Source organism: Miniopterus schreibersii (assembly GCF_964146895.1).
Source record: "Miniopterus schreibersii genome assembly, chromosome: 12".
Classification (NCBI taxonomy): Eukaryota; Metazoa; Chordata; class Mammalia; order Chiroptera; family Miniopteridae; genus Miniopterus; species Miniopterus schreibersii.
Window position 1 is genome coordinate 4,270,839 of NC_138112.1, and position 27,756 is coordinate 4,298,594.

The 27,756-nt window shown below is 51.3% G+C and overlaps 2 protein-coding genes across 12 annotated transcripts in view; one reads left to right on the forward strand and one right to left on the reverse strand.

Moving 5' to 3' along the window:
* The window catches only part of RNF214 (ring finger protein 214), a 50,303-nt gene extending 49,948 nt beyond the window's left edge, over window positions 1-355 (reverse strand). The window contains exon 1 of one of the 3 annotated variants that reach the window (XM_081153198.1): window positions 1-355. The gene's annotated coding sequence lies outside the window, so the exon portion shown is untranslated. The other 2 variants (XM_081153200.1, XM_081153199.1) reach the window with 2 other exon arrangements.
* Window positions 341-27,728, forward strand: PCSK7 (proprotein convertase subtilisin/kexin type 7). 9 transcript variants are annotated; one of them, XM_081153188.1, is made up of 18 exons: window positions 718-1,004; window positions 1,390-1,464; window positions 2,221-2,340; window positions 2,802-3,281; window positions 4,198-4,332; window positions 4,940-5,105; window positions 6,226-6,316; window positions 7,219-7,273; window positions 8,027-8,165; window positions 8,944-9,044; window positions 11,558-11,725; window positions 12,200-12,307; window positions 12,760-12,862; window positions 24,241-24,397; window positions 24,918-25,033; window positions 25,788-25,881; window positions 26,081-26,198; window positions 26,462-27,728. In XM_081153188.1, the coding sequence occupies exons 4-18, from the start codon at window positions 2,814-2,816 to the stop codon at window positions 26,744-26,746; spliced, it is 2,304 nt and encodes a 767-aa protein (XP_081009314.1). In that variant the 5' UTR covers window positions 718-1,004; window positions 1,390-1,464; window positions 2,221-2,340; window positions 2,802-2,813; the 3' UTR covers window positions 26,747-27,728. The 9 variants fall into 9 exon arrangements, with proteins under 9 accessions (XP_081009315.1, XP_081009311.1, XP_081009312.1 ...); XM_081153191.1 differs by having other exon boundaries at window positions 730-1,004; window positions 24,939-25,033; XM_081153189.1 differs by lacking the exons at window positions 718-1,004; window positions 1,390-1,464 and adding an exon at window positions 341-677 and having other exon boundaries at window positions 24,939-25,033.
* The last annotated feature ends 28 nt before the right edge of the window (window positions 27,729-27,756 follow it).

Below are 27,756 nucleotides of genomic sequence, written 5' to 3' on the forward strand. Positions count from 1 at the left end.
CTGAGCGGGCGGAGCGGGGGGAGGGGGCGGCCGGGCCTCGGGGGGAGGGGCGAGCGCTGACCCGCGCTACACCTCCCACTTCCGGCGGCGCGAGCGGAGGGGGCGGGGCTCGGCAGCGAGAGGAGCGGCCGCAGTGGCACTGGCCGCCCCCGACGGCGCCCCCTGGCGGCAAGAGCTGGCCCCGCGGAGGGGACGCGGCCGTGCGGAAGCCCCTAGGACACAGTGGACTCTTCCGGGACGCTAGGAAGAAGGGAGATGCCCTCGCGAGGACGGAGACACCCCCCCCCGTGGAGGGAGGAGCTCCTCCTGGAAGGTCACGGGAAAAGTCTGGATCGCGGCCGTCTGAGGGAGGAGACAAAGGTGTTTTTAAAGATCGCAACCGAGACGCCCTTTCCAGAGGACACCATGAAAAAGACGTCCTTCGGGGGAGGGGCCCCCTCAAGATACCCGGGACTCCGAGACGGCGGGGCCCCGCGAGGAAGCCCGCCACCTTGCACGCCCTCCCCGGAGGAAGGACCCGGGAGCAGCCCTGGCGCCCGCGGCTGAGCCGCGCGGCCCGGACCCGCCGCTGATTGGCTGCGCCGCGGGGCGGAAGTGACGTTGCTGTCACTGCCCCTGACTCCCGGGAAGCCGCGAGTTTCCGCGGGGCGGCGGCGGCGGGACCTGCGGTCGCGCGGGTGAGGGGCGGGGCGGGGCCGGGCGCGGGGGGCCGGGGCCGAGGAGGAGGGCGCCGCGCGGGGGCGCCCAGGGGCGCGGGCGCCGCGGCCTGGGACCCGGACAGCGGGTCCTTCGGGGGAGAGGAGCGCTGCGGTGCGCGGCACTCGAGGCCGCGGAGGGGAAACCGCGGAAACAGCCCGGAGCGCAGCCCGGCTCCCGGGAGCAGGTGCCGACGGTGCGAGGACGACAGTCTTGGGAGCGGGGTCCCGGGCTGCGGCAGCCCGTGTGTCCTCCGCTCCCTCGGCGCCGGAGCCGCGCAGACCCGTCCCGCGCCGAGTGAGGTGAAGGTGTGCCTCGGGGGGTGACGGCTCCCGGCGAAGCCCGGGTGAGCAGCTCCTCTGGAGGGCGGGGGAGGAAGCGGCGGCCAGCCGCCCTGCCCGGCGCCGCGGAACCCGCCGAGACGAGGAGCCTGCCTGGGTGGGTCACTGTCGGCTAACAAGCCGGGCTTTGTTTCACTTGTCCGCGCGGCAGGCACCTGAGCGTCGCGGGGCCGCCAGGGCCGCGGGAGGCCGGGGAGGACTCTGAGAGGGAGCGCGCCTGGGCCCGAGACGCGGGGAGAAGGGGGTGTGGAGCGCGGAACTCCGGAGGGCAGCGGTAGGCGGCGCGCGGCCCCTGCTCCCTTTCCAGGGGGACTTTGTAAAACCCCCATTTTCCTGTGATGTTCTGAGTCAGATCCACTTGGGAGCGTGTGGGTGCTGAGCCCTCCGCAGGGAGCAGGAGCTTCTGAAGGAGCCCGGCCGCCGGGAGGTACGCACGCGCTCTGCCCCCAGTTGCTTGTCCCGGTCCCCAGGGGGCCCACCGCTGAGCTCTGATCGGGCCCTTCTGTCAAACCTCGGGCGGCGCGCGGTGAAGCCCGAGCCCCGCGTCCGAGCCGGCGGCCCTTCCCGCTTCCGGCTGCCCCCGGCCCTTTGCGCCTGTTCCGCTCCGTTTGCCTTCTCGGGTTTTCCCCATTCCCCTGCCTCCTGCCTACTCTCACTGTCCCTGGTGCGGAAATCAGGAAGTTAGCTACCACCTGGACTTCTACGAAGCAGTGCTACCTTTTTTTTTTTTTTTAATGTTTTTATTGAGAAAGAGAGGGTGAGAAACACTGATCTGCTATCTTCTGCACGCCTCCTACTGGGGTTTGAGCTGGAAACCTGGGCCCTGACGGGGAATCGAACCAGCGACCTCTCAGTGCGCAGGGTGACGCCCAACCACACTGGCCAGGGTGCTACCTACTTTCTGAAGGGGAGTTTTTGGCAACACCTCAGGCCCTCTTCTAGGCCTCTGGGGAAAAAGAAAAGAGGTGGTCTGACAGGACAAGAAGCGGAGCTTCTGGGTTTGTACTGATCTGGCCTTCCTGTCCCAGTTCCGTTCCAGTTTATGACTTATTTGAGGTCCTTGGAAATGGTAGTTGCTGTTTGGCCAGTTTCTTTGGTTACAGGTCCTGGAGTTCATGGTGAGCCTCTGTTCACTCCACTGGGTTTGGAAGGATACCATTTCTTTTTTTCTTGGGGTCCACAGGTCCGCAGTCTGCTCAGAGTCAACAGAACCCACAGTGAAAGTGATGCCTCTTCTCCGTTTGCACAAAATGACTGTGAGGTGGTTAGCCAGACCAGGAGCTCAACCTCACGAAGAGTCCAGGTGGGAATGGGGCCCCACTGGGAGGTCAACCCCAAGAAGTAAGCTGGGCAAAGATGTTCATCCCCTCTAAATAAGGGAGGAGGATCTCTTCTAAAGAACAGTCATGATTCTGCCAGTAATCTGTGAAAGTGGTAGGGTTTTTGAGCCCTTTTCATGGCAACAGTGGGAAAGAGCAGCATGGTGCCTGTTAGCAGTTGGATATGCTGCTTAATTATCTAGCGAGATGAGATTGGCCCATTGCTCCATGGAGGTGCTCACTGGTAGTAGTACTGGCCCACACTCCACCTGGATGCTTATCCCTGTTGGTCAGAAATAAATTTGAATAAAAAGGGGATCACATGTTTCCTCATTTGAAAGGAGTAGATTGGGGGTTTCCAGTTGCACATTGATAGCTCAGTCGCCCTCTCAGATTACTGTAGTTATCAGCTCTTATCTCTCATGTCCTTTCTCTTTGTCTGCAGCCTACTGCTCTGATGCAGAAGGGGAGGCAGAAAGTGCCACACTTGGATGCCCCCCTGGGGCTGCCCACCTGTCTCTGGCTGGAATTAGCTGGGCTCTTCTTACTGGTTCCCTGGGTCATGGGCCTGCCAGGGACAGGTGGGCCTGAGGCCCAGACCCCAGGGGGGCTAAGCTGGGCTGTGCATCTGGACAGCCTAGAAGGCAAGGGGGAGGAAGAGACTCTGGAGCAGAAGGCAGATGCCTTGGCCCAGGCAGCAGGACTGGTGAATGCTGGACGCATCGGGGAGCTCCAGGGGCACTACCTCTTTGTCCAGCCAGCTGGACTCAGGCTGGACCAGCAGGTAGAGGCCATCCGGCAGCAGGCAGAGGCCATGTTAGCCAGGCATGAAGGTGTGCGCTGGCACGCAGAGCAGAAGCTACTAAAGCGAGCCAAGCGCAGCGTCCACTTCAATGACCCCAAGTACCCACAGCAGTGGCACCTGGTAAGTCCAGCTCTGCAGTTTTCAGCTTCAGATGGATAGGTTCTGGATATCCAATTCTTTTTTAAGTATTAATAAATTATTTACTTATCTTATTGATTTGAGAGTGAGAGACATCAATATGTTGTTTCACTTACTTGTGCATTCATTGGTTCCTTCTTGTATGTGCCCTGATCAAGGATCTAACCCGTATCAGGACAACATTGTAACCAACTACTGGCCAGGACTATCCAATTCTTTAGTGAACTCTCAACTGTGTTACTTTTCAGTTTGCCTGAAGAGATATTTCTCTGGGCTTCGGTGGTATGTTTCTTCCTTGGGCTCCACCTTCCTTGTGCTCACCTCTAGGGAGCCAGTGAGCTACAGTGGCTAGGGCATGGGTACCGGGGCCAGGCTGCCTTGGCTCAGATTCTAGCTCTGCCACTTAACTAGCATGTGCCTTTGAGCAAGCTGCCTAACTTCTCTGTGCCTCAGTTTCCTTCTCTATAAATGGGAGATTTTAATAGTATCTCTTATAGAGGTAGTAAGGGTAAATGAATTAACATGTGTGTTCCTGACACGTGATAAGCACTTTATAGTGTTAACTACTAAGATTATATTGTATAATGTTAACATAATATACGTTATGTGGCGTAATAACTGTATATATCCAACCTTGAGCCTAGCTGCCATTTCATCTTTATTGCCCATGAATGCTGCCAAGCTTTCCTGGAGACCCAGTTTTTGGCAAAGCTCTCACTTGTCCCTCCTTAACTCTGCCCCCACCTAGACCTATTGGTCCATAACCTCAGTCTGGCTCTTTCACGGCAGCCAAGATGAAAAGAGGTTGCTAGCTATACCTTGTGTCTCTGTGGGCTATGCTGTCTGTCACTGGATTGCCAAGGCTTTGAGACAGTTCCTGACCCTGTCTGTCCTGCAGAATAACAGGCAGAGCCCCGGCAGGGACATCAACGTGACAGGTGTATGGGAACACAACGTAACTGGGCGAGGGGTGACTGTGGTGGTAGTGGATGATGGAGTGGAACACACCATCCAGGATATCGCACCCAACTATGTGAGTGGCCCTGGAATGACCCTTCCCACCCCCATGTCTTACCTCCATATTGCCTCAGGCTTGTCCCCTTTCTTAGAGGTCCTTGAGCTAAACAAAAGGGACTGGGAGTGGGATGGTGTTCATCTTCTCCTTCCCCAGCCAGCATCCCAGACTGGCAGTTAGGATGTGGAGTGGCTCCACCCTCAGCAAGGGAGAGGATCCCAGGTGATGCTAACTGGTTCCTGTCACAGTTCCCTGCCTTGGGGAGTAGAGAGTAGAGCCTTTAGGCAACTTCCCTCTCCACACAAGTTCTGAGCACTTTCCTCTCTCTAAAGCCTGGCCTTTAGGTAGCCCTAAATCGTTTTTATCCCAGGTTTCCCAAGTCATGGAGCAGTTTTCTGGACACATTTCTGTAGTGGATGAAAAAGAAGTTTCCTAAGAACTGTGGCACTTCTCACTTTTGCCCTGGTGTCCTGCCTCATATCTTTTAGCCCATGTGGTTTGCAGAGAGAGATGGGCCTACCCTGGCTCCAAGCCCAAACTCCAGTTCCCTTTTCTCCCTGAACTCTAAGACCTGACCTCTTATAACCAGTGAGTGATCACATGTCACCCCCTCCCAATGTTTCAGAGCCCTGAGGGCAGCTATGACCTCAACTCTAATGACCCTGACCCCATGCCCCACCCGGATGTGGAGAATGGCAACCATCATGGCACTCGATGTGCGGGAGAGATTGCTGCTGTGCCTAACAACAGCTTCTGTGCAGTGGGAGTGGCATATGGGAGCCGCATAGCAGGTATCTTTCATTCTAGCCTCTAGGTTTCTCCTGTGATGGAGTCTTCCTTCCCTACCCCAGCCCTGATTGTGTACTGTCTGTCCTACCCACCACACACACAGCATAGAACTAAGGGTAAGCTTGTAAGAAATGTCTATGGGACAAATCATTTCACTGATGTTTTTCTCAGTGCAGTGGTGTTTTAGACATGCTTTTAGCAGCAACCCCCACCATAAAAACAGGCAAAAGTAGGAATGCTCTTTATGCAGGATGGAGGCTCAGGTCCCACCTGCTGTCTCCTCTTTTTCTGATCTTGGTTGTACTCCATCAGTGACCCAACTCATTGCAATACCTCCTTTACTTACCTGTGCTATACTTGTATTTTTAGTTTACCAGACACCTTATCTGCCCTACCTCCTTGACCCCGCTTATCTGTGGAGGCTCCTCTCCTGTCTCCCAGCTTTCCAGCTCCCGGCCCTTCTGGTGGTCGCTGTCTGCTCTCCATCCTTTCAGGAGGCCTGAAGAGCCCTGGCCTCGGCTGGGGGTGGTTCTGTGGCACCTTCACCTTTTGGTTTTTGTCCATCAAGGCAGAAGGTGAAAGGAATGAATGGGGAAGCTCTCCCCACGCTTGGAACCCATGGACTGAATAAATTGGCTGTTTTCCTCTTACACTCCAGCAGAGGGCAGCAGCCCTCTGTAAATGAGGCTACTGAGGGAGCCAGAAACCTTCAGGGTCCAAATCCCTTCTGAAAGCTCCTTTTGTCCCTATGCAGTCACCAGGATGTGGCCCACCCCATTTTAGAGGGTGAAGTTAGACATCCATGGGAATAGTTGATGGCAGTGAGTATCATTTACTGAGCACCTTCTGTGTGTGAAGCACCTGTGTTTTACATGATTAAGGATGCAAATATTAAGGGAAACTTGGCTACCTACAACCTCGTTCCACCAGACCCGATGATCCTTAAAGTCTAAAATTTAGCATTATATTAAAAAATGCTTCTGGACAGGTACATACACATGGTATAAAAAACACAAGAGCACTTCGAGGGAGAAGTAAATGTCCACATATGGCTCCCTACCACCCGGTCCCCATCAAGGGGACTCACATTATTGAGGAGCTAATGTGGCCTTTGCTGCCTAGGTATCCGGTTACTAGATGGACCCCTCACAGACAGCATGGAGGCCGTGGCATTCAACAAGCACTATCAGATCAATGACATCTACAGTTGCAGGTGAGACAGCCAGGAACTGGTGAGAGGGCGAACGGCTCAGACACCTGGGACTAGTTCTCCAACAAAACAGCAAAATGAGCTGACCCGGCAGGTTCCAGCAGGGGTCTCCTTGGGTTCAGCCTGTCAGTCCATTACCCTCATTTCTCCAGATCCCCAGCCACTGGGTTCTTAGTTTCAAGCCTCACGTCACCCCAGTAATTGGGTTACCACGTGAGGAGTGCACCAGCTATTTAATAAACTCATAGGCCTCTCGGAAAGAGTGGACTTCCTTGCCCCCCACAGCTGAGCTGAGTGCCCAGCATCTCCCCCTCTGCTCTACATACGTACATAAACACGCCTGCAGTTTTGGGGTGTGGTTATGGCAGGGGGTCAGGTGGGATTAAAGAGAAACAGATTGGGCTGCCCCGTGGCACCCATGGCACCTGTTCTTCCCCCATCCAGTACCTCCCTCAAGTCCATGACATCCACAGTACATTTCCTCTCAGAGAAGGAATAGAGAACTCAGACCTGAGAATTGATACAGGTTGAGTACTCCCTCCTTGGGTGCTCTTCCCTCAAGCCTAGTCGTAGATCCTGAGATCAGGAGAGGGTGGCCCCAGTCCCTGTCTACCACTTTGTTCTGTTTCCTACCTGAGACTGGAGAAGGGATTTCTAGGAGCAGGTTAAAATAGTCCTAAGTTGGGAAAGTTTTCAAAGCAAAGAACCTTAGCACATATTTTTCTTTTTCACTTTGGAGTGGGGGGGCTGAACCTTTGAACCTTCTGTTCTTTAATCATGGGAGTCCTGAACTGGAACTCTTGGGAGGAGAGTAAGAGCCCAGGCAGAGGGATGGCCCACTATGGGCGGGGGAAGGGCTGCCACAGACTGGCTTCCCGCTCTTCCCTCTGGGTATTTCTCAACAGCTGGGGACCAGATGATGATGGGAAGACAGTGGATGGCCCTCATCAGCTTGGAAAGGTAACTGAACCACGGGAAGACTTTAGGAAACCCCAAACACCCTCTTCATTCACCTCTAGAAGAATACTGCAAGTCAGTCCCTCTCACCCCACCCCCTTTTCAGTGCCAGGCCTGTGCCATCTAGCCCTGCCACCTCCTTTCTGGAAGACCACCGCTAATTGGACAGGAGGGTGGAGGGGGTCACAGGTTCTGAGAGAGGGAAATGGAGCAGTGCTTTGTGATGGCTTCCCTTTGATTTTGTGCTTGGCTCCCCATTTCTGACACCACCAGCTCTGATAAGCAGAGTACATCCGACAACAGTTGCTTAACTACCAGCTCCTTCCCCTTCTCGTGCCCGCCTCTATTTTTATTTTTTTGCTATTTTACTTATTTTTTATCCTCACCTGAGGATATTTTTTCCATTGCTTTTCAGAGAGTATGGAAGGAAGAGAGAGAGAGGAACATCGATGTGAGAGAGACACATCGATTGGTTGCCTTCCACACGTACCCCAACCGGGGCCAGGGATTGAGCCTGCAACCGAGGTACATGCCCTTGACTGGAATGGAACCCGGGACCCTTCAGTTTGCAGGCCAACGCTCTCACTGCTGAGCCAGATGGGCCAGGGCTTATGTCTATCTTTCAGTCTCTTCCTCCCATGTCCGGGGCCTTTGGGCTTTTTTCCTTTCCAGAAGAGGAGGAGAGGGCAATTTGTATGGAAGGTAGAGATCTTTCTGTGAGTTTCCTAACTGATTCCTGGGCATTTTTCTCCTCAGGCTGCCTTGCAACACGGGGTGGTCGCTGGCCGTCAGGGCTTTGGGAGCATCTTTGTGGTAGCCAGTGGCAATGGGGGCCAGCACAATGACAACTGCAACTATGATGGCTACGCCAACTCCATCTACACGGTCACCATAGGTAGCACCCTTGTGCTTCTGTGTGTGTGTGTGTGAGACTCAGTGGTGAGGGGACTGTATCTTGATGTGTGTGTCACTCACTGTGTGGTGAGGGGCCTGTGTCTTTGTGTGTGTGTCACTGTATGGAGAAGGGACTATATCTTGGAGCCCCAGTGCTGTGTATGTAAGTGTATGAGCAGGATCTTCTCTCAGGGCCAGACAGTGAGAAGGGAGTCACCCTGCTTTTGAAGGATCTTGGGGCTTCTTTAGGATGTATTGTGCCATGGGAATGCTTTCAGTCCTGCATCTGGAGATATCACAGATGGTACAGCTGGTTAGGCCTCTGTTCCGGCCTCTCTTCCCGTGGGCCTCCTGCCTCCCTCCCCTCTATCAGTGCTGCCTACCACAGATTCCCCATCTCAGGTGTACTTATTTACCCAATCTCCGCCTTGAGTGTAGGCTTTTTGAGATTAGACTGTACGAATTCCTTGCCCGGTATGTGTCTCACAGGAGACACTGAATACTGAGGAAAGTGAGCATGTGAGTGAATGAGGAGGTGCAGGGGGCATTCCCCCAGTTCTACCTGGGAGCAAGCCTATGGGGAGAATGGTATCTAGGGCACAGAATACCCTCTGCCCCTTGACGTAGCCTGTTCAGGTGAGGAGTGTAGGCACTCTGGGGCACTTGGGCCATTGAAATCATTTTTTAAACTCAGGGCAACCTCCCAGCTGGTAACTCAAAGGTGACTCTGCTACTATCAGGCTTTTATCTCAGCTCCCATGGCCCCTGCTCTGTTGCAGGTGCTGTGGATGAGGAGGGACGAATGCCTTTCTATGCAGAGGAGTGTGCGTCCATGCTGGCAGTCACCTTCAGTGGTGGGGACAAGATGCTCCGGAGCATCGTAAGTGCCTCGTGGCCCTCCACTCCCTGCCTCTGTCCCATCATCCTGCTTCCCTGTCCTGCCCTCAGCTTCCTCCTCCCCAGCAGATCTGCCTCTGAGGGGGCAGAGCTGAGGACTTCGAACCATCTGTGAAAATGACTTTTATCTTTAGAATTTTAACTTGCAGGTTTATATATTGTTAGAGGAACTGCTAAGCGTCACGCTGACTTAAGAACTTCTTTGAAATGTCTTTCTTTGGTAGAATTTTGGCTTTGGCTAATTTTTGTGGGCTTAAAAAAATCATTCCATTGCACTTCAGCCCTTATGTAAATACTGAGTTCTGGTCATGTTCATTATCAGGAGTGAGCTCTAGTGGTTGTGTTTATGGGATGGGCAAGATGAGAAGTCAGGGGGTGTCTCTGTCAGCCCAAGAGAGAGCTCTTTCCTTGGACTAAAATTGGGGCCACAGCAAATGAGATTGAGAGCAAGGGAGTGGAGCTCCGCGAGCTATGGGAACCTTTTAAAGAATTCAGGGTCCAGTGCCTGCCCCCGGTTGGCTCAGCTTCATCCCAGTGTCTTCAAGCCAAGTCTCTGGGCCATCCTCCCAGAGCTCCCTGCCCGGCCCTGCTGCCCATAACAGAATGAAGTGGGCCAGGGCTCCAGGCAGGACTGGGCTGCAGCCAGGTGTGTCAGATTTCCCCAGTGGTGATGGCCGGTGGGAGGTCTCTCTGGGGCCATTGGGAATTAGGCTGCTTGGTCCCCTGCTGGGCCAAATTCCCTTTCCAAATCTGAAATTTTGTTCTGCCAGTAAATGACTTCTGGTTAACACAATGTTCCAAGACTCTGGGCCAGTTGACCCCTGCCGCCCCCCTTCGCGCCCTGGGGAGAATAGAAGAGGGAGTGGAATAAAGTCCAATAGCAAGAGAGGTTTTGCTCAGCAGGCGGGGATCTGGGTGCAGAGGGCACCCCCACCACCACCAGGCCAGACTGGGCAAGAGCAGGAACATACTGTGCTCTGGCGCCCTGGCAGAACTCTCCAGAATCGCTCATCCCTGCCCCACCCAGGAACCAACAGGGCTCCCAGGCATGACTCTGTCTTGTTCTGTGGGGGGGTGGATTTTGTCCTAACTAAACTCCACCTCTCACCCCCACCTCCACCTTCCATCGGAACTGGAGCTTGTCCAGAAGTGAAAAGAGTTTGTTTCGCCAAGTTTCCATCTTTGGGATGTCTTCGCCTTGGAACGCTCCTGTTGCCAGTTCTGTCAGTGAGCAGCTTGGTGAAGCTGTCTTCCTAAGGGCAGGGTGTGAAGGCTCATGCTGCCACCCTTTGGCTGCCCAGGGCACTCCCCTGGACTTCCCAATGGCGCCTGGGGCTCCTGCTATCACCAGCAGGTTCCCAGAACTCACAGCTACACACCAGACTGTGAGGCTGTTTCCTTAACAGGAAACAAGCAGTCTGCTCCCTGGCACAGAGCAGGCCTCCCTCTGGGGAGAGTTTCTTCCTTTCCTTCTGGGAGTGTGCGGCATCTGGGTGAAAGTCACATCTCCTGCAGCTGCTGTAACAGCTGGGAGGGAAGCAGTGAGTACAGTGGAGAAAGAGCAGCTCTTGGCAAAAGTTAGGACCCTGGTTTCTGACCCAGAAGAGAAGGTTGGAAGAATAACATTCTCTGGTCTTAATATTGGCACCGTGTGCTAGATCCAAAGTGCCACAGAGTGGAGAAGACTTAGGGCTCCTCAGTTAAACTCTTTGTAGTTCCAGGGTCGATAGCAGCATAAAAAGAACTTGAGACCAGACAGATGCCGTCTCTCCCCCTCCCCACAGCCTCTCTCCTCCCTCCCAGAACCACAGTAGAGAAGGGGGAACTCCCGGAAACCACACCGAGGTATCAGGCCCAGAGCAGTGAGGCAGCTTGTCCTGTCAATTGCCACAGGCCAGGGCAGCCAGGCAGTATAGACGTTGATCCATACTGGCCCGCAGGATGGGCAGGGGACAGTCCCCCCTGGTAACACACTCCCTTTGTTTGCACTGTTGTCACTGCAGCTCCTTATCGCTGAGCCGCCAAATTGGATTTCCTCGAATGGTGCTGTCACCGTTGTCCCAGCTCCAGCTGGGGCCCAGGAGCTCCCTGCCCACTTCCTCTATCTGGCACAGTTGTGGGGTCTGGAGGGTTGGGAGTGGGGGCTGGGGTGGAGACTTTGGGAATGGCTCATTAGAGCAACAGGAATCAGGACGCTCCCCTGCACGTAGGCCTCTCACATGCCTCCATCTCCTTCCCTCACTACCAGCCCTCATAAGTCCTCCTTCAGTTGTATTTGCCTTTCTCTGTTCTCCTGAGATTCCTTGTGAGGCACAGAAGGATTGAGGAGCTCCTTCATTCTGACTGGCTAGTGGGCCTCCCTCTGGTCAAAGACTCAGCTCTCACAAAGGAAGGGCCCACCTGAGAGACATGCTCTGAGGACCAGCCTGTACCGCACCCTCACAGCACCTGTGAATACAGTATCTAACCCACTGCCCCTCCTATTTCACATCCCAGGTGACCACAGACTGGGACCTTCAGAAGGGCACAGGCTGCACTGAGGGCCACACAGGGACCTCAGCCGCAGCCCCTCTGGCAGCTGGCATGATAGCCCTCATGCTGCAGGTGCGGCCCTGCCTCACGTGGCGCGATGTCCAGCACATCATTGTCTTCACAGCCATCCAGGTGAGATGCTGCCTGGTAGACACATGTCCTGGCCCATTCTACCCCAGAGTTCTGGTTCCAAGGACTTAACAGGTGTCGGGGGGCTTCAGATTCTAAATGTTCCAGGTGTTAGGTTCACATCTCTTTCAGAGTTGCATGTGTATAGAACAGGTGTGGGGACCTCATTAAGACCAGAGACCTCAACTCATTCATAACTATTCTGATGATGTCGTTGTACCTGCAAAGGAGAGCTCTGGCTGGGCTTCCTCTCTGGAGCTTGACTCCTGGCTCCTTCTCTGGAAGCAGGCCATTGGGTGGTGACATCATGGAGCTTTGACCTTTCCTCCCAGCATTCCTTGGGGAACCCATTCCCAGTGGCCTTAGTGGGGAGAGTGTGGATTGGATCAGCCAGCAGGGTGAACAGGAAAGCCAGAGTTAGGTTGTTGAGTTTACTTTGGAAACTCAAGAGACTAATCAGGACCTCTGCCCTCTCAGTACAAGGATCTCCGTGCAGATTGGGTCACCAATGAGGCAGGCTTCAGCCACAGCCACCAGCATGGATTTGGCCTGCTCAATGCTTGGAGACTCGTCAATGCAGCCAAGGTGAACATGTGTTGGCAGGGCAGGGAGCCTGCATGGAGGGACCAAGGGAGGGGGCTAAATGCCTAGACCATTGCCTAGCATGTTGTAAGTGCTTAATAAATTTCATTCATTCATTTATCCTCATCCCAGCTGATACCCATTTTACCAATGAGGAAGCAGGCTCAGCACTTTAATTGAAGTTTCCAAACCATTTGTAGGGAGTAAATGGGACCTGAGTGTACCTTGGAACTCTCAGGGGCTCTGGCTCTCATCTTCCACCCTGGACACAGCCATTGCCTCCGGCTCCTTGATTTGGTGCCAGAGGGAACACTCCCTGGTGTGAGCAGGAGCCTCAGGAATGAAAGAAGGTGGTGAGGAAAGGAAAAATACAAAGACCTGGGCCCTAAGGACCGAGTTAGTGAGAGAGTTGGGCCAGTCTTTGTTCACCCACCACCACCCGTTTCCTTTAACAGATCTGGACATCTGTCCCTTACTTAGCTTCCTACGCTAGCCCCATGTTGAAAGAGAACAAGGCTATCCCACTGTCCCCCCACTCCCTGGAGGTACTGTGGAATGGTAAGTAGTCCACAGAAAGGGGGTACGTAATCTTGGGCTTGAGATTTGGGGCGGGTAGTGGGGATCTCACCCTCCCTGGGTCCTGCCCCCTTCCTTTAAGAGCTGAGCTTCAGCCAAACCTGTGGAGTTTTCTGTGACCATTTTAGGACATGTTGCTGCTTCTGAGTTGGCTGGCCCCCTGGCTGTTTAAACAGACCTTTCTCCCGAGCTACTAGTCATGGAAAGGAGCTGCTGAGCAACTGATTAGAAAGGCTGGTGGGGAAGTGGGGTTGGGACTTGGGGAGACTAGGCACGAGTTGAAAGATGTCCATTTGAATTCTAAGCTGAGAGCTTGCCAGACAAAGTAAAGGAGTTGGGGATTTCTTCCTTTGATTCTCAACCTTGGCTAATGCAGAGAGTCACATGGGGCCTGCTGGGGGTCAGACAGAGGAGAACGTGGGTGTCTCCCCAGGATGTAGCTGCCCATCTGACCCGCCTCCATCTCACCCAGGGTCACCAGGGCTATCTGAGGTCTGTAAGTGAGAGACAGGGGTTTGGTGTTGAGCACAATGGTTGGGCACCTTCCCAGAAAAGAGGGACGCTGGACTGGGAAACTTGTGCTGGAGGACCATCTGTCTGCAGTTTTCCCTGAGTTCCCATGTGGTGTTTCCCCACCTCCAGCTCCTTGGGGGACTTTCTTTTCCCTTGAGAAATTTTGGCAGTTATTCGCTATTTTTTGTGAAGTTGTTCTGTGCCCAAACTAGAACTCCATCCTCACTTTTCCCTCCCTCGTAAGAAGTGATCAAAACCAGAGCAACCACAGGAGGAGGGATGGCCCAAGAAGGGAGCTTGGAAAGAAGGGTCAGAGGCAGCTTCCCCGGGTGGCGGTGTCCCTGGAGGAGTCATTGTCTCTCCCTGACCACATCCAGTGCTTGCCCAGTTGCCCTTTAGGTGGAAGGAAATCCATGGGTGTCGTTCGTTGCATTTTTTGTAAAAAAGATGGTATCTCGGAAAGGGCACAAAGCATCAGCCAAGGCAGAGAAGTTCAGGAACAGCCCCAGGAATGCAGATCAGGCGGAACCCCCAGGCTTGTCTTGGAAACTCTAGTGTCTGGAGATGGTGTGCCTTTTAACTTTCATCCTCGACCCTCCAGGACTGCGTCCTGTCACTTAGGCAACACAGTAACCCACAGTCACATCTGTCAAATGAGGGATTGACTTAGAAGAGGGTTGGGTCCTTCCCAGCTTTGTCATCCTCTGCTTCCCACCTCCCAGGGCTGTTGCCCCAACACGTCTGACAAACTCCCCTAGGTATAGAGGCTCCTGGCAACTGCATGTTTGTCACTAGAAAGCCCAAGAAAGAACAGACTGTCCTGGGCGGAGGAGACTGGGAAGGTCGTGGAGAGAGGGTGAAGCCAGGAGCAGTGGAGACCCTGAACGTTCGGCATGCAGAGCCTGCCATTGGTTTGGAGGTCCACAAGCAGGACTTGGCTAATGTCTGAGCTCAGCAAAGGTGCCATCCCTCTGTGGGAATGCTCGTAACCCTGAGCGGACCAAGCAGAAGGCACAAGTTCATGTGTCTGTGTCCTTAGAGGCTGAAGGAAGTATGTACAGTTAGTGGAGTGTTGAGCAACTCAGTCCTGAGACAGTCAGGAAACCTCTTCCTTGGAACCAAACTGTAGTCTGTCCACCAAGACCTGGGTGGCTCCTTGGGAGGGCTGCAGAGGAAACTTTCTGTGAGGTGGAGGAGCTGAGGTAGGAGAGGAGGGAAGCGCCAGGAAGACGAGCAGCAGTGTCTACTAGGACTGCCACAGGGATGGGATGTTCTCTCTCTGCTGAGTTCAGTGGCCTCTGGCTATAGGAGGCTGTTAAACACTTGAAATGTGGCTAGAATGAAGAACTAAAATTTTATTGTATCATAATTAAATTTAAATAGCCCCGTGTGGCAAGTGGCTACTGTGTTGGGCAGTGCAGCTTTATAGCAAGACAGGCTTTTAGCGCCCCCACTGGCCGGAGGGTACGGGGGAGAGGGACTGGGGCCCCTGGTTCCTAGACCTCACTCTGCGTCTGAGCTCTCTACCAGAGAGGAGGTGGGGAGTGGAGTCTGTGAGGATTGTCTATAGCACAAGGGAGTGTGTGTGTTTATAGAAGGTTCCTGAACACCACTTGCATTGACCTTTTATCCTTACTGGCCATCTGAGTGTGTGGCTGACCCTCTGCCCAGGCAGGGGGCCCTGTTCCTTCACTTCTCCACATGCTCCCTCCCCACTCAGCCTGCACTCTCCCCTGTTTCTCCTCTGCCTTCACTCAGCCTCGCTAACCTGTCAGGACACACATTACAGTCCCTTCCACGCTGCAGCCTGTAACCTTTTCAAATGAATTATCTAAAGCATTTGCTGCTTATATCACACCCTCTCTCGACCACTGAAGCTTTACTCCATCACTCACGTGCCTCTTCTGTCAGACCCTGGGGCTGGCTCAGAGCTCATCCTTCCCAACCTGTTGCTTTGAGCCTGTTAACGAGGCCTTTGTAGCAGCCTCTCCTCTCCCAGCATCCATGACCTCCTTGCTCCTTCGACCTCCTTGCTCCGTCGCCTCTCCCAGCAGCTCTGGCGAGGTACTTGCTTTCTTGTCTGCCCCCCCCACTGCTCCCAGCACAAGTGCCCCTGGACTCACCCCACAGTTCCTGTCCCCCCCCCCCCAACATTTTCTTCCTCAACAGAGCAGCTGATCTCAGGACTTCAGCTACCACCTCTTGCCAAATGGGTCCTAGATCAAAATCTCTTGTCCTGGTCCCTCTTTAGGGAGGAAGATAGAGACTCTCACAAGCTCCACAAGGCCAGGGGTCTTCTGGTCAGAGGGTACGAGTTTTAAAAGACCCTTACCAAAGGCCAAATTACAATGACAAGATGATCCTCATCAGCTAAGACTTGAGTACTTTTTATGTGCCAAGCACTATTCTGAGTATTAACTCATTTAATCTAGTGTTTTCATGTACGTGGCCACCCAGTCCCTGTGTAGACCAGTAAGAAATGCCACTGTGCATGCACTTACAGACAGGCGCTCTCAGGGCTCCTTCTGGATCCCAGTTCATTCCATAATGCTGCCATTTTACTTTCCATGCGCCCCTCTGTCATGTCAGTGCTCTCCTCCAGTTCTGCCATGAATATTTCCCTTCATCTTTCTATTCCTAAATCACTGTGTGATGTTGGCTAGTCCACCAGTACATTACAGTAGCATGGACGAAATTTCAGATTTCATTATCACCTCTCGAAAGCCAGCTTGCTTTTCAAGTTTCTCCCATTTCTGTCCCTGCTATTACTGTTCCCTGGACTCCCAAACTGGAAACTCTGGAGTTTTCAATCCCTCTGTGTCTTTTGCTCCTCCCCAGTCTTCCCCTATCCTTTCCCCTGCTATTTAATCTTTCATTTATTTCCCTGAAATGTCCCTCAATTGATTCACTCATTCTACAAATAAGTGAGACTTACCTCTTCCCAGGCACTGTATTAAGTTTTAGTGATTCAGAGCTAAGACATGTTTTCTCCCCTCAAAGAGCTCCCAGCCTGGAAGGGAGACAGCTGCTGTCCAGGTGGAGTGCAGTGTTGTAAGCACTGCAGTAGAAGTGACACAGCGTCAGGGAGAGGCTCCTCCTGCCACCATATAAACCAGCCAGGGGAAGAGGGGATGAAAGGGACTTCCAGGTGGCAGGGCAACATGTGCAGAGAGCCGATGGGACCTTCAGGGAACCAGGTCGTGTGGTCTAGCCGCAATGTGGGGTGTGAGAGCAGGAGATCTATGAGGGCCAGTGGCCCGTGTGCCCCATTGTGGGGAGCCCTCAAGACCAATTGTCGTCAGTCAGTGTTCACAGTAAGAGAGAACAGTCAGCAAGACTTCCAAGGCCTTAACCTTTTAGAGACAAGTACTCACCCTGTACTGATGAGGTAACATGATGCCTGGGGAGTCCGTTATGGAATCTGGGAAGGAAGTGGGTGTCACCATGAATGAGATTGGCCATGTGGTCATAATAAACTTAGGTGTTGAGAAAACCTGTTCTCTCTACTTTTATATATGTTTGAAATCTCCTAAAATAAAAATTTATATGTAAATGTATATGTTTACATAAATAAATGTTTTGTATATTTTTTAGTATATAAAAATATTAACAAGGGCTTAGCTTAGGCAACTGGTTAGGTGGTGATGCCAGCAAATGACATTAAGAATCCAAGAGCAAGAACAGACCTGGGGACAGGTGACAGTGTGAAAAGCAGAAAGAGAATTTTGGTTCTGTGTTTTAGGCTCCTGTGCATCACCTAAAGGTTATATTCAGGAAACAGTTGGATAAATGAGTTTGAAGGTCTAGACTGGAGGTGATGGTTTGGGAGTCACCAGCATAAAAATGGAAGAAAAAAGTCTGGGGAAATGAGTTTACCAGGGCTGGTGGCTAGACGAAAGATAAAAGAGGACCCCGGACACAGTCAGCATTAAAGGAGTGGACAGAGGAAAGGAGTCTCTGAGAAAACATCTGAAAAGAGATGGCCTGAGTAGGAGAAAGGTCAGGAGGATAGCAGCATAGGACAGTGACAGTGAGAGGGAAAGTAGACAGGGCTGAAGGTTTCCCTGGGTTTTTGAAGAGGCCATGAGGACGCTGAGATGCACCGTCTCAGGTTACTCATATGGGAAAAGCTAGATTGCCACTGGTTGGATAACTAATGGGGCAGAAGATTTCTGGTTAAAGATGGCACATTGAACACATGCTTTTATCTCTGCTTTCTCCCAAAACCTCACCAAAATAAGAGCAAAGAAATAAAAGGGTATAAGCGCAAGGACAAAGAGAATGAGAGAGGAGACCACAGCAAGTGAGATATTTCATCACATCTTTGGAAGATGGAAATGAATGGAGAAGTGAACAGGGCTAAGAAAATCGCATAGTAAATACCTGCAAGGGGCATGCTAAGAAACAAGCCCATTCACGCCACAGAACCCCAAAGACACAGGAAGGACTTGGAGGCCCCGTGTACTACAGAGGACAGAGATGAGGTATGACACTAAAAACAGGGATCAGTTAAGAGGAAGACTTCCAAGGACCTTCTCCCATCCTTAACCGGCCAAGTGTTGGGAAGTTTATTCTCCAGAGCCAGGGACCCAGGTACAGCAGAAAGTGCAAGACTGGGAGTGTCCCGAGAGAGGGAGACCCTTCCCACCAAGCAGCTGGTCAGACCCCAAAGCACTAGCAGGAGAGGAAGATTCCTCTCTGGAAAAATGGAATGATCCCTCATCAAAAGACATGTAGATACTGATATGTGGGCCCCTCCGTGAAACAGTCCTGTCCCAGTGCAGTAACTTTAAGGAAGCCAACCAGTTGAAAAGCTCCACCCATGGTTAGAGTTTCCCACTGGCTTTTGAAGATAATAAGGATCACTGGCCATTTGAAAAAGTGCTCCAAAACCCTCCCAAATTCTGAAGAAAATTTTTTCAGTCGATAAAACCCAGCCTAACTAATAATCATATGGGAAGGTAGAATAAGGATGTTTTCAAAGGTGCAAGTCTTTCCCATGCTCCATTTGTCTGAAAACTGCTAGAAGATGTGCTCCCCTGCAGTGACTAGGAATCCCAGAGAAGAAAACGATAGAAAGAAAGAAAAGCAAGGAGGGAGGGAAGGGGTGGAGAGGAAGGGGGAGGGCACAGAGAGGAAGCGAAGCCCAGGTGGGAGGTAAAGGACGGTCCTAGTCCAACAGCAGTGCAGCAGGTAGAAATGGGGCAGAAGGTTCCAGAGAGAGCCACCAGTGGGAAGATGGCATTGAGGGAGCCCCTGACTTGCTGGTTTACTTGAAGAATAGTATCCAGACAAGTGGTTCTTTTGTGCCGTTTGCCAAGAAGCAATAGGGACATGAATTTAAGTACACTAAAAAACAGGGCAATTATTAGTTCTAGAGGGCAAGACAGAGAACTGTTGAGGAAATGAAATATAATCGTTGTATACTACTTGACTAAATTCCACATGTTTATAAGGTCATTGTGTGGTAAACAAAATATTGATCTAATCAAAAGTTTGATGTAACTATTTTGAGAAGGCAGAGGAGCAGGCAGGTGGGGAGAAAACGTGGGCTTGGTGTTGAATCTTTATTTGCTGTAATCGAAAGCAGATAAATAATGCCTTTATTGATATACCATGAAATAGCCATACATGCTTATTACTTAGAAACATGAAGGTAGATCCCAGAGGAAAACAACTAAAAGCAATAAAAAGTATTTGCTACTCGGGAGTGGATGACAAAGGTGGTGAGGAGCAGGGTAGGAGCTCTTTTATATCATAAGCACTCCAGAACCAGTTTACTCTCCCCAGGCCCAGTAGTTACTCTAGGTTTAATGTGTACATTGCAAAGCAGAACCAGCTTCAGATTTGTGCCAGCCTAATTCCAGAGATACAGAAATGTTATTCCCATATAGCTCTATTTCCTTTACCCACTTTTTTTGTGTGTTGTTAAAAATATTACATCTGTTGTTACAAACCCAGTAATACACTGTCACAACTACTTTACCATCTATAGCCATTTTCTTAGCCCGGTACAACCTTGCTCCCACTCACCTTTTGTGTGCTGTTATTGCAAATATGGCACATTTCTGTATGCATTGTATACATGTTATTGTGTGTAATTGTTTTTTAAATTAGTTAAGAGAAGGAGATACTATTCATTTAAATTGTCTTCTACGACACAATTACAGTTACTGGTGTTTTCATTTTTTTGGATTGAATTACTATCTGGGATCATTTCCTTTCAGCCTAAAGAACTTTGTTTAGTATTTCTTATTTAAGATAGGTTTGCTGGCAACAAGTTCTCTCAGTCCTTGTTTATCCAGAAGTGTCTATTTTGCTTTCGTCTTTGAAGGATAGTTTTGCTGGATTATAGGACTCTTGGTTGACAGCACTGCCTTTGAGAGTGACCAGATCTTGCATTTATCAGAAAAAGACTTTAAAGTAACCATTATAAACATGTAAAAGAGAAATGAAAGGAACCATGATTAAAGAAATAAAGATTTGAGCCCTGGCTGGTTTGGTTCAGTGGTTAGAGTATTGGCCTGCACACAGAAGGGTTGAGAGTTTGATTCCTGGTCAAGGACATGTACCTCGGTTGCAGGCTCAATCCCTGGCCCTGGTTGGGGCGCGTGCAGGAGGCAGCCAATTGATGTGCCTCTCTCACAATTGATGTCTCTCTCTGTCCCCCATCCCCCCTCACCCTCTTCCACTCTAAAAATCAATGGAAAAAATATCCTTGGGTGAGGATTAACCAAAAAAAAAAAAGAAAGAAAGATTTGATGATAATGTTGCATCAAATAGAAAATGTCAATAAAAAGATAGAAATTATTAAAAATTAACCAAATAGCCTGGCCAGCGTGGCTCAGCAGTTGAGCATGGACCTGAGATCCAGGAGATTGCGGTTCAATTCCCAGTTAGGGCACATGCCCAGGTTTCGGGCTCAATCCCCAAAGGGGGGCATGCAGGAGGCAGCTGATGAGTGACTCCCTCATCACGGATGTTTCTCTCTCTCTCCCCCTCTCCTTCCTCTCTCTGAAATCAATAAAAAAATGTATTTTAAAAAAATGAACCAACAGCCCTGAACCAAACAGTTTGGCTCAGTAGTTAGAGCATCAGTGAACCAAAGGGTCACTGATTTGATTCCCGGTCAAGGGCATGTACCTTGGTTGCGGGCTGGATCCCCAGCCCTGATCCTGGTGCATGCAGAAGGCAACCAATCAATATGTCTCTCACATCTATGTGTCTTTTTTTCTCTCTCCCTCCCTTTCTCCCTCGCTCCCTCCCCTCTCTCTAAAAAATGAATGGAAAAAGTATCCTCAGGATTGAAAAAAAAAATGAACCAAATAGATGTTCTGAAGTTGAAGAGTATTATTAAAACATTCACTAGAGGGACTCAACGGTAGATATGAATTGGCAGAATAAGACTTAGCAAACTTTAAGATAGATTGATAGATATGCAAGCTGAAGAACAGAGAGAAAAGAATGAAGAAAATGAAGAGAGTCTTAGAGAAATGTTGGGCATCACTAAGTGAACCAATATACATGTAATGGGAGTACCAGAAAGAATGGACAGAGAGGAACAGAAAGAGAGCCAAAGAAATAATGGCTGAAAACTCCCCAGATTTACTAAAGAACATCACCTTCACATCCAGGACTCTCTAACTGAATTCCAAGTCAGATAAATGTAAAGAGATCTACAGACACATCATTGTAAAAATGCTGAAAGTCAAAGACAAGGAGAAAATCTTGAAAGCAGCCAGGGGAAAATGACTCCTTACTTACCAGGGAAGCCCAATAAAATATCCACTGACTTATTAGCAGAAACAGTGGAGGCTAGACCACAGTGGGTACATTTAAATATATTCAAATTTCTCAAAGAACCAGTTTACTTTTAAAACCATGTACATTGTTTTGATAGAAAAAAAAATGGTAAGGATGAATGGAAGGGTAAGTAGGGATAGTGAATACAGATATCTCTTTCAAGAAGTTTAACAGCAAAGAAAAGGAAATATACTTATGTAATCTTAACACTTTTACTTTATGTATATTAACTAATTTATGAACTGTATGAAGTAGGTACTGTTACTACCCCCGTTTTACAGCTAAGGAAACTAATGCAGTTCTCATAGTAAATGGCAGAGCTGAGATTTAAACCCAGGCTGGACAGCTCCAGAATCCAAGCCCTTAACACTCGGAGGAAGTAGGTGAAGAGCTGAGAAAGGGTTTGTTTTGTTCTTCATTGGTTGTAGGAAAGACATAAGCAAGATCTAGCCAAGAAAATGAATAATTGGGCTGATCACTGTGAAAGGAAAAGAAAGCAGAGGGAGCTTGAGAGTGTACACGAGTGTGTCTGAGAGATGAGCTGGGATCAGCTGGTTAGGAAGGGGGAGCTCGACAGATTTCTTGAAGAGCAAGAAAATGAAAGGGTCCAGGAGGGAGTGGGCAGGGTGGAGGGGCAGGAGAGGTCAGGGAGGGAGTGGGCAAGGTGGAGGGACAGGAGAGGTCAGGGAGGGAGTGGGCAGGGTGGAGGGGCAGGAGAGGTCAGGGAGGGAGTGGGCAAGGTGGAGGGACAGGAGAGGTCAGGGAGGGAGTGGGCAGGGTGGAGGGACAGGAGAGGTCAGGGAGGGAATGGGCAAGGTGGAGGGACAGGAGAGGTCAGGGAGGGAGTGGGCAAGGTGGAGGGACAGGAGAGGTCAGGGAGGAAGTGGGCAAGGTGGAGGGACAGGATGTTGTTTTCAGAGTGGGTGGGACATTGGCTTTGAAGAGTTTACAGATGAAACTGAAGAAAATACACCCATGTACTCACGTGCACACACACACATCTAGATGGGTATTTCCCAACATGTTATCAAGAGTTTTGGGACCTTCTTTGTTTTCATTTTTGCTCAACTACTTTTCTAATTTGTCTTCAATTAATTTGTGTTGCTTCTGTAATAAAAGGCACGATGAAAGTTGCTAAAGCATCCAGAAGTGAGGGAGTCCCAGATCATGACAAGGGCCAGGGTCTGCTCATGGGAAGGTTTGCTGACATGGGACAGAGAAAGGTCTGTGGAGCTGAGGTGGTAAAGAAATATAAGTTATGACATCAAATAGTCCCCATGCATACCAGAGTTTTCGTGTATACTGGGGTTGCACTTCTGTGAATGCAGTGAGGGGGGTTGAGCAGCAGGCCGGTAGACCCGGGGTTGGGAAGGACAGAAAGTGGTGTCCCCAAAAGGCTCATGCCTTTCCTTTCCTCTTTCATCTTCAATCGTAGCTATCAGTGCTCGCACGGCCTCAGCCCTAGAATAAGGCGGTCGCATTTTAGCTGGGCTGTTGCCTGCTTCTTCCTACTCCATCCTACCCAGAGCTGTGAAGAGCAACCTTCCTTAAGCAGTTTTTTGGGAAAAAGTTCCATCCTTGTTCAGTAATCTATAATGGCTCTTGCTTGCTTGTTTAAAGTAAACTTTGAAAGCCCATTTCATCCCAGGTCCCCCGCCCCAGCTTTCAGTGCCTCTCTGAGGTTCTTCATCTGTAAAATAGAGATGCTGCTCTGCCTCGCCTGTTAGAATGAATTAATGGGGGAAATGGTGCTATAGAAAGGATTCTTTCTCATTTCAACCTGATTTCTTAATATTCCCCAATTAAGTCTTCTACTTCAGTAGCTTATGTTTTTTTAAGAGCTTTTATTTTGAAATAGTTTTAGATTCACAGCAGGTTGCAAAGAAATGTTCAGGGAAGTTCCCGGTACCCTTCTCCTTATGTTAATGTCTTAAATAATTATAGTACAATATCAAAACCAAGAAAACGACATTGGTACAATCCAGAGAGCTTATTTGGATTTCACCACTTAGACATGCACTTGCGTGTGGGTGTGTCTGTGTGTGTGCGTGTGCAGTTTTACCACGTGTGTTGCTTTGTATAACCACTGCCACAGCCAAGATGCAGATGGCACTATCCCCACAGTGCTCCTTCGTGTCACCTGTATGGCCACACCATCCCCTCTGACCCATCCTTAAAGCCTGGCCTCCATCTCTACAGTTGTTATGTGTGAATATTACATAAATGAAATCATGTATGATGTATCCTTTTGATTTTGGCTTTTTTTTTAATCCTCACCTGAGGATTTTTCCTTTGCTTTCCAGAGAGAGTGGAAGGGGAGAGAGAGAGAGAAACATCGATTGGTTGCCTCCCACACACGCCCTGACCAGGGCTGGAGATCGAGCCTGCAGCCGAGGTACGTGCCCTTGGCCGGAATTGAACCCGAGACCCTTCAGTCCGCAGGCCAGTGCTCTCACCACTGAGCCAAACCGGCCAGGGCCGATTTTTGACTTTTTTATTCAGCATAATTTCCTTGAAGTTTATTCACTTAAGTAGTTTTGTTTAATTCTGTTTGAAACTTGTTCATTTCCCCTCTGCCCTTGTAAATGCCTTTTCCCCTTCTAGAATACCCTATAGAGTGCTCGCTGCTAGTGCCTAAGCCTGTCGGACCCATCTCAATGCTGGTGTCAGTTATGTACACCTCATGCCGTAGCATCTCCCACTTGCAGTGGAGGGCAGAGAGCAGGTCCAAATTATCTTTATATTCCCGGCACCTGGTACAGGCCTGAACTGTAGGAGGTACCCGGTAAATTATTTTTTGGATGAATGAACGGTTGAGGTTCTCCATTTGGTTCTTATATTGTTTCTTCGGTATATGTTGTCCCCCGTCTAGACCCTAAGCTAGAGTGTAAAGTACCTGAGAGCAGCCACTGCGTTCCACGTCTCTGTGTAGACGGGGCGTTCCTGTGGGGCTTCAGTGAGCGCGCGCCTTTGTGTGTGTGGGGATGAAGTAGGTGTAAGTGTTTATGGGCTGGTTTCCCGCTGCCCAGCCTGACCTCCTACAGTCAGCAGGATGGACCTGGAGGTGTCGGGGCTGAGGACCCTGGAGCATGTGGCAGTGACAGTCTCCATCACTCACCCGCGACGTGGCAGCTTGGAGCTGAAACTCTTTTGCCCCAGTGGCATGATGTCCCTTATCGGCGCCCCCCGCAGCATGGACTCGTACGTATACCTGCCCGCGCCTGCTGAGCTCTCTATAACAAGGGCCTCTTCAAGGGAGAGAGAATTGGATGCTGGCACTGTGCTGAGGTACCATGGCATGGCGACCTTGCAGCTGGGAGCCAGTTGCTATGGGCTTTCCACAAGTGCTCACAATGTGCTAAGCACAGCACTTTACACATATGTTCTCTAATCCTCATAAGGCCAGTGCAGAGTAGCATTTGTAACCCCTTTTACAAATGAGGAACAAGTCACAGTGCCAGTTAGTGCCTGAGAAAGTCACGCTAAACCTGGACCTGTCAGACTCCCAGCCTGTGCTCGCCCTGCCTTGCTTCCACCACAGCACACTGACGTAAGGCCCTCGGCCCATGAGCTCCCAGGGCAGGGGACAGCACGGGAGGGCCCCTCAGGCATCCCCCCAGATGGCTGTACTCAGGCAACAGCTGCTCCATTTTCATGGCTGCTACAGTAAGAAAAGGATGTTTCTGGCAACAGGGTCCGTTCCCTGCTCCATGCCTTCCAGGTTTTCTGTGCTCTTCCCCAGGGACCCCAACGGCTTCAACGACTGGACCTTCTCCACTGTGCGGTGCTGGGGGGAAAGGGCGAGAGGGTCCTACAGACTCGTTGTCAGGGATGTAGGTGAGCCTACACACCCTCCCATCGGGCCCTGCCTTTTGTGGTTGCCATCTGCTCCCTCTGGATCTGAGTCTCCACAGAAACTGTCCATGTGGAATACATGGGGTTGCCATTGGACCAACTGGGTAGACCAAGAAGTAAGCCCCGTCCAAAAAGTGGGCATTGTATCTAAAGTGTTCATTTGTGCTGCCTCTCATGTTCCTGAGCTTGACTGGCCTACTTTTCCTCAAGGTAGCAACAAAAACTCAACCACATTCCAAGTCCTTTCACATACAGCCACCCTTTGGCCAGCCCTGGTAGGCAGGTAAGGGCAGGGCTAATTTTCACCATTGTTTTGGAAAAACAGGCCCGCCTAGATGTCTGAAGTGATTTGTGAGTAACCGGATTTCAGTGAGGGGACAGGAGACTGGACCCACCCTCACCCTCACCTTCCAGTCCAGTTAGGTCTTCACTAGACAGGTGGTTTTCAACCCTTTGATTTAGTAGGAGGACTTTTTCCCCCAAGCAAAATCCCAGCTAAAACCTCAAAACATGAAAGAAAGGCAAAACTTCTCTGGTTCAGAGTCCCACCTTTCAACCCCCCTTCCATCCCAAGGGGACCCTGTGAAGCAGGTCTACGGAACCCCAGGCTCAGCGTGACACAGGGAGACAGCTCCTGTGGCCAAGTCCCTTTACGTGGCGGGACAGGGAGGGTCTCTGCTATCCATGTGGCCAACAGAAAAGCAGGGCTCATGGCCTGCCTCACTTGCTGCCCTAGGAGATGAGCCGGTGCAGGCTGGCACCCTCCGGCAGTGGCAGCTGATCCTGTATGGCTCTGCGTGGAGTCCGGTGGACATCAGAGACAGACAGAGGTAGGTATAGACACGTGTCAGGGAAGGCAACTCATGGGGATAGGGAGAGGCCACTCGGGCGCTCCACCCCCCTGGGAACCTTCGTGCACCCTCCCCTTTTTGTTGTGGGGCCTCTCTCCTTTCAGCTCTAAGAGGGGAGGGTGGGGAGGGCAGATGGTTCCAAGTTCAGCCGGGCAACCCTGTCTCTTGTTCACCACAGACTAATAGAAGATGCCATGAGTGGGAAATACCTGCATGAGGGCTTCACTCTGCCCTGCCCTCCTGGGCTCAAAATTCCTGAGGAAGACGGCTATACCATCACCCCTAACACCCTCAAGGTACCAGAGCTGGGACTCATACTGGGGGGCAGGAGTGTCTGGGGGAGTCAGTCCTTGGAGGGATAGACAAGGAGGTGGGAAGACTGGGGGCGCCCCTCTGCTGGCTGACTCTGAGAGCACTTCCTCTGTATGTAGGTGAGTGGTTTGGGGTGGGAGAGGCAGTCCCCAGTAGGAGAGAGACTTTCTAAGCTCATCATTCTGGGCTGAGAAAGGCCACAGGCTTTGGGAAACTGTCCCTAACTTAGGTGTGGACTTTTCCCTAGACCCTGGTGCTGGTCGGCTGTTTTACCGTCTTCTGGACTGTTTACTATATGCTAGAAGTGTACCTGAGCCAGAGGCATGTGGCCTCTCACCCAGTTTGTAGGAGTCGACCCTACCACTGGCCCCAAAGAAGCCGAAAAGCCAGGGAGGAGGACACAGAACTGGAATCAGCGCCACTTTGCAACAGCAAGGATCCAGGTGGAGTGGAGATGGAGGGTGCAGGCCCTCCCACCACCGATGGTCCCCGGGCCACAGACATGCAGCAGAGGGAGGAGCAGGTCTGCTGACCCCGGCCTCACAGACCTAGCTGGGGTGGCTCCTCTTCCCACCCCACCCACCCACTCCCCCTGCGGGGAGCTGGAAGAGGTGTTCCTGATGCTCATGTCTGCAACGCAGAGGCTAAGGAGCATCTTCTGACTGCTCAGGGAGGCCAAGGCTTTCTAAGGCACGCGTGGCAGAGGAGTGGTGCCAGAGAACAGTGTGGGAGCAGCCACAGGACCTTCCTCAAACCCCACAGCTTTGGGTGAGAGGCCTCGGACAAGGGACTGGCGTCCCTTGCTGGGTAGACTCCATCCTCACTTCTCCTGGGCAGGCCAGTAATGTCTGCCTGTGCCTGGCTGAGAACGTGCCTGTGTGGCCAGAGGAGCCTCTCAGCAGAAACATCACTGGAGTCACTGGGAAGAGAGCTCAGAGGTGCGGGCTGAGAAGGGCCCCAGGTATGCCTGTCCTAATGACCCAGGACCCCAAAGCAGCAGACTTTTCCTCTCCTTACCTTCCTGCCTAAGCCGTGGACCTTGGACGTACTGGTATGGCCGCCAGCCCTCAGCCCAGCACACGGCGCTACGAGCCGTTGCTTCCATTCTCCCTAATTGGGAGCCAGCCATGAACACAGCCACTCACCATCACCCCCTTCCTCCTGAAGGGTCAGGACAAAGCTCCTGCAAAGCTGGGGGTGGGCCTGGCCCAGGGCTGTGCTGCTGCACCAGGAGCCTGCGCAGGACTATGACAGGCGCCAGTCACTGCTGCCCAGCCCTGGACCACCCTCCTTCCTCTGAAAAGTGCTCAGGGAAACGGCCTCCCCACCGGAGGCCAGCTGTCTGCACCGCAGGCTGACTCTCTCCTTCCATTCTTGGCCTCCTCCCCTCTTGTGAGCTGGTTGGTTGATTTGGACTTTTTTTTTAACACTTAAGATTTGGTTTTCTCTTTTCACAGCAACTTTTGTTGAATTTTTCCTGCACAGCTTTTCCAAAATAAAATCCTTCCACACAACCCTGCTGTTCCTCATCTCCTTTTCTCT